Here is a 3398-nt window from a genome sequence, read left to right on the forward strand (position 1 = left end):
CTTCCCCCAACTCCAACTTATTACTCTCCCTCTTCCTCAAGCGGCACCCCCAGTGATTCTATACTGCAGAAGCCGACAGTCAGTACCAGGCCGAGCCTTCAGAACATGCGCCTGAGGAGAGTCTAGGGAGGACCCTGCTGGCCCTAGCCGGCAGTCCCTTAGCTCTGGGGAAGATTCTGATGACGATTCGGCCTCGTCATCCTCTAATAGCGCCTCTGTTGAGTCAGAGGAGGTCCGAGCAAAAATAGATACTGCAAGGGAGTCCTTGTCAGTAGAAAAGGGGGAGGGCTGGGCAGAGCCGAGTGCTTCCAGGCGCTTGGAGCGCGCCCCCTATTTTCACCATGTCCCGCAGTGCAAGCGGGCCTCCATGACATCCGGCCTTGCCAATTACAGGCGCAAGGTCGTAATGGGTCATGACTTCTCCTTATCCGTCCCCAACAAGGAGGATACAATAACCTGGCCCTCCCTGGCCAGTTATAAGGACAAAGCCTTCGGCTGCTACGAGGCGGTCCTTCAGGCTGGCTTACGCTTCCCTCTCCATCCGGCCGTGGAGAGGATACTGGATGGATACCAACTGGGTATCTGGCAACTTGTCCCGAATTCATGGATAAATATCATCGGGTACGTTGCCGCATGTGAAATGCTGGAGGTAGATCCCAGCTTTGAGGCATTCGCCCACATGCACTATCTCAGCCGAGCGCCTGCCAAGGGCGGCGAAGGTTGGTACACCTTGACCACCTGCAAGGGGTACATGATGGAAGTCGGCGAAGAGAACAAATGGAAGGACTGGAGAACTAAGTTCTACATTGTCCATTCCCCTGAAAGCCGACTTAACCAAAAATACAACCGGTGGAACAAGGATCTGCCCCTCCTGGCTGGCAAGAGTGCCTTGTCCCTTCTCCCTAGGTGGGCCCAGGAGGAGATTTTTACCGGGGTCTGTTTGCAGTGTCCGTTCGGACGAACGAGCATGGGGATAAAATAGTCGTCCCCCCGAGCTACATCCCCCTTTACAAGTGGCTAGAAGATGGGGTGTTCTTGGCCGCTTGTGGTCTAAGTTCTGAGATGCCGAGAGGTAGTCGACCGTCTGTCTTTAAGTAAACTTAAGATTGTTTTCACTGTATGCTTATAAAGCCTAACTCTTTCTTTTTGGTGCAGACAAAGCAATGGAAAAGCTCTTGGCAACGAAGAAGCTGGCTGCTGTTTCTACAGCTAAGTACCGCACCAACGTCCTCAACAGGGCGAATGACGAGCAGAAAGCAGCCGAAAATCCCAAGGTAGTTGTTTATGATACTTGGGATATTTTTCAACAAAGGTTCATTTTTGTCCACCTACTTTTCTGACGCCTTTCTTTTCGTCCAAACAGAGTGGTTCCTTCAGGCCTTCTCCCTCCAAACAATCCCAACCCAAAATTCAAAAAACTGGGGCGGGTGATGTGAGTGCATCCGACAAACACCGGAAACACATTGCTCAAAAGTCCAAGAGAGGGGACGGCTCTACTCTCAAAGCTGGCAAGGAGGTCAGCAAACCGGATGCCATTCAGGCATCAAAGGGTGGCTTTAAGTAACCCAGCACTGCTGTCAGCTCAGCAGGAGAGAAGAGACGTCAGGGAAAGGAGAAGGAGGAGGAGACCCAGCTGGACGGTATGAGCCGCATCTCTATTGAACTTCAATTCTTATTGTTGCTTCATGGAACTTGACTAACTTATAATTTTGCAGCCCCCCCTCGAAGGCCGACCGTCGTCCAGATGGCCAAGGAGATGCTACGGTCGCTTGATCCTGAGGACAAGGCGTCCATAAGAGGAGTCGGAACCCTTAACTTGGATGCCATCTTGGGGAACCTCTGCGAGGTAAAAGAGTTAGCTAAATTTTCCACAACATTTAACACATATCCGACTGGTTTTGACCATTCGGTCTTTTCTTATTTCCAGGCCATGCTGCGCGTCCAAGGGCTCAAACGACCAATCCAGGAAAAATCAAAAGAGGTAACAGCCGCTAACGCTCGAGCCGATTCCGCCTTAGACCGAGCTCAATTTGAAATTGCTCAGAATGAGCTTCTGACCCTTGATATGATGTATTCCCAGGCGGACGCCAACTTGCAGGTGAAGAAGGACCTGCACTTGGCCCGCTCCAAAGTTAATGAACTTAAGGCCGAAGTTAAAGGTCTTAAGGAAAAACTTGAGCCTCTTCAAGAGGCCAAGAATGAGGCCGAGAGGGCCAAGGAGCGGGTGAGCCGCCTGGAGGGGCGCCTGGCGAACCAGGAGCAGCAGCTGAAGGCCAAGTTCGAGTCCCGGGCTAAGGAGGAGAAACAGGCCCTTTTCCAACAAATGATGGAAGACTACGAATCCATCATGCGGGCGACATGGGAGGCGGTACAGCCGGATGCTGATTTTGGCATCTGAAAATCCAAGTTTGATCAGGCAAACGAGGAGTACAATGCTGAACTCCTTCGCCGGGCTGAAGAGGAGGATGCGGATGGTGAAGAGGCCGACTCCTCTTCAGGCTCCTCCGGGGATGAAGACGGGGAAGAGGATGTTGATGATAATGAAGAGCAGCCGGCAACTGATGATGCGGCTGCCAATGCTGGCAATCCCCCTGCCCCTTAAAGCTTTCTAGTAGTTATGTCTGCGGCCGAATGACCATTAATTTCATCTTCCGGCCTGCGTGCCGAGTATGCATGTATCTTTACCGACCGAGGGGTCGGGTGATTTGACAATTCCTCGAGCTTTGCCAGCTATTAATCTTACCCAATCGTCTGATGGCGACTGGGCCTTTTTAATTTGAAATCATTCGGCCATTGGCTGAAGTTATTCATATTGCTGTTCTTTAAAATTTTTTCATTGCATGTTTTTTGGCTAAGTATTATAACCTGTATAGCATGCGAATGTTCTTGCCCCTGGACGGTTGTTGAGTGGTTTCAGTTGAGTGGATTGATTGACTTAGAAATTATTGATACTTAGAAGAGTATACATGGTTTCTAAGTCAATCAATCACTATGGTGATTGCCCCAAACCACGCAACAGACGGCCATCAGGAGCGAATGAGTGATTATTTTCATTCAGCCATTGGCTTAAGCGGAATACAATATTTTTGACTTAGCAAATTTTGCTAAAACGAAATCCCTCGCCTGTTTTGTTCCAAGAACTTAAAGCAGGCGCATTCGACCTTAGGCCTTAATGAGATAAGGTGCTAAGTTTTAGCTTAGTCTTGATTTTTCTTTAGAATAATCCGCCTGTCTTGCCCCAAGAGCAAAGAACAGGCGCATTCGATCCATAAGTCTCGTAAGTAATAGTCCGCCTATTCTGCGTTCAGACAGAAACATGCGTATCCGGCCAAAGGCCTCATTAGGTAACTTGTAGATCAGTAGAAGTTTTCCGCCTGTCTTGCCTTAGAGCAAAAACA

The 3398-nt window shown here is 49.7% G+C and overlaps 1 protein-coding gene across 1 annotated transcript; it reads left to right on the top strand.

The window, feature by feature from the left end:
• Positions 1 to 1062: 1062 nt before the first annotated feature.
• LOC110724450 lies at positions 1063 to 2602 on the top strand. Its single transcript, XM_021903867.1, has 5 exons — positions 1063 to 1072; positions 1156 to 1274; positions 1364 to 1516; positions 1928 to 2224; positions 2417 to 2602. The coding sequence occupies exons 1-5, from the start codon at positions 1063 to 1065 to the stop codon at positions 2600 to 2602; spliced, it is 765 nt and encodes a 254-aa protein (XP_021759559.1).
• The last annotated feature ends 796 nt before the right edge of the window (positions 2603 to 3398 follow it).

Source organism: Chenopodium quinoa, unplaced genomic scaffold (assembly GCF_001683475.1).
Source record: "Chenopodium quinoa cultivar QQ74 unplaced genomic scaffold, ASM168347v1, whole genome shotgun sequence".
NCBI classification, from domain to species: domain Eukaryota; kingdom Viridiplantae; phylum Streptophyta; class Magnoliopsida; order Caryophyllales; family Amaranthaceae; genus Chenopodium; species Chenopodium quinoa.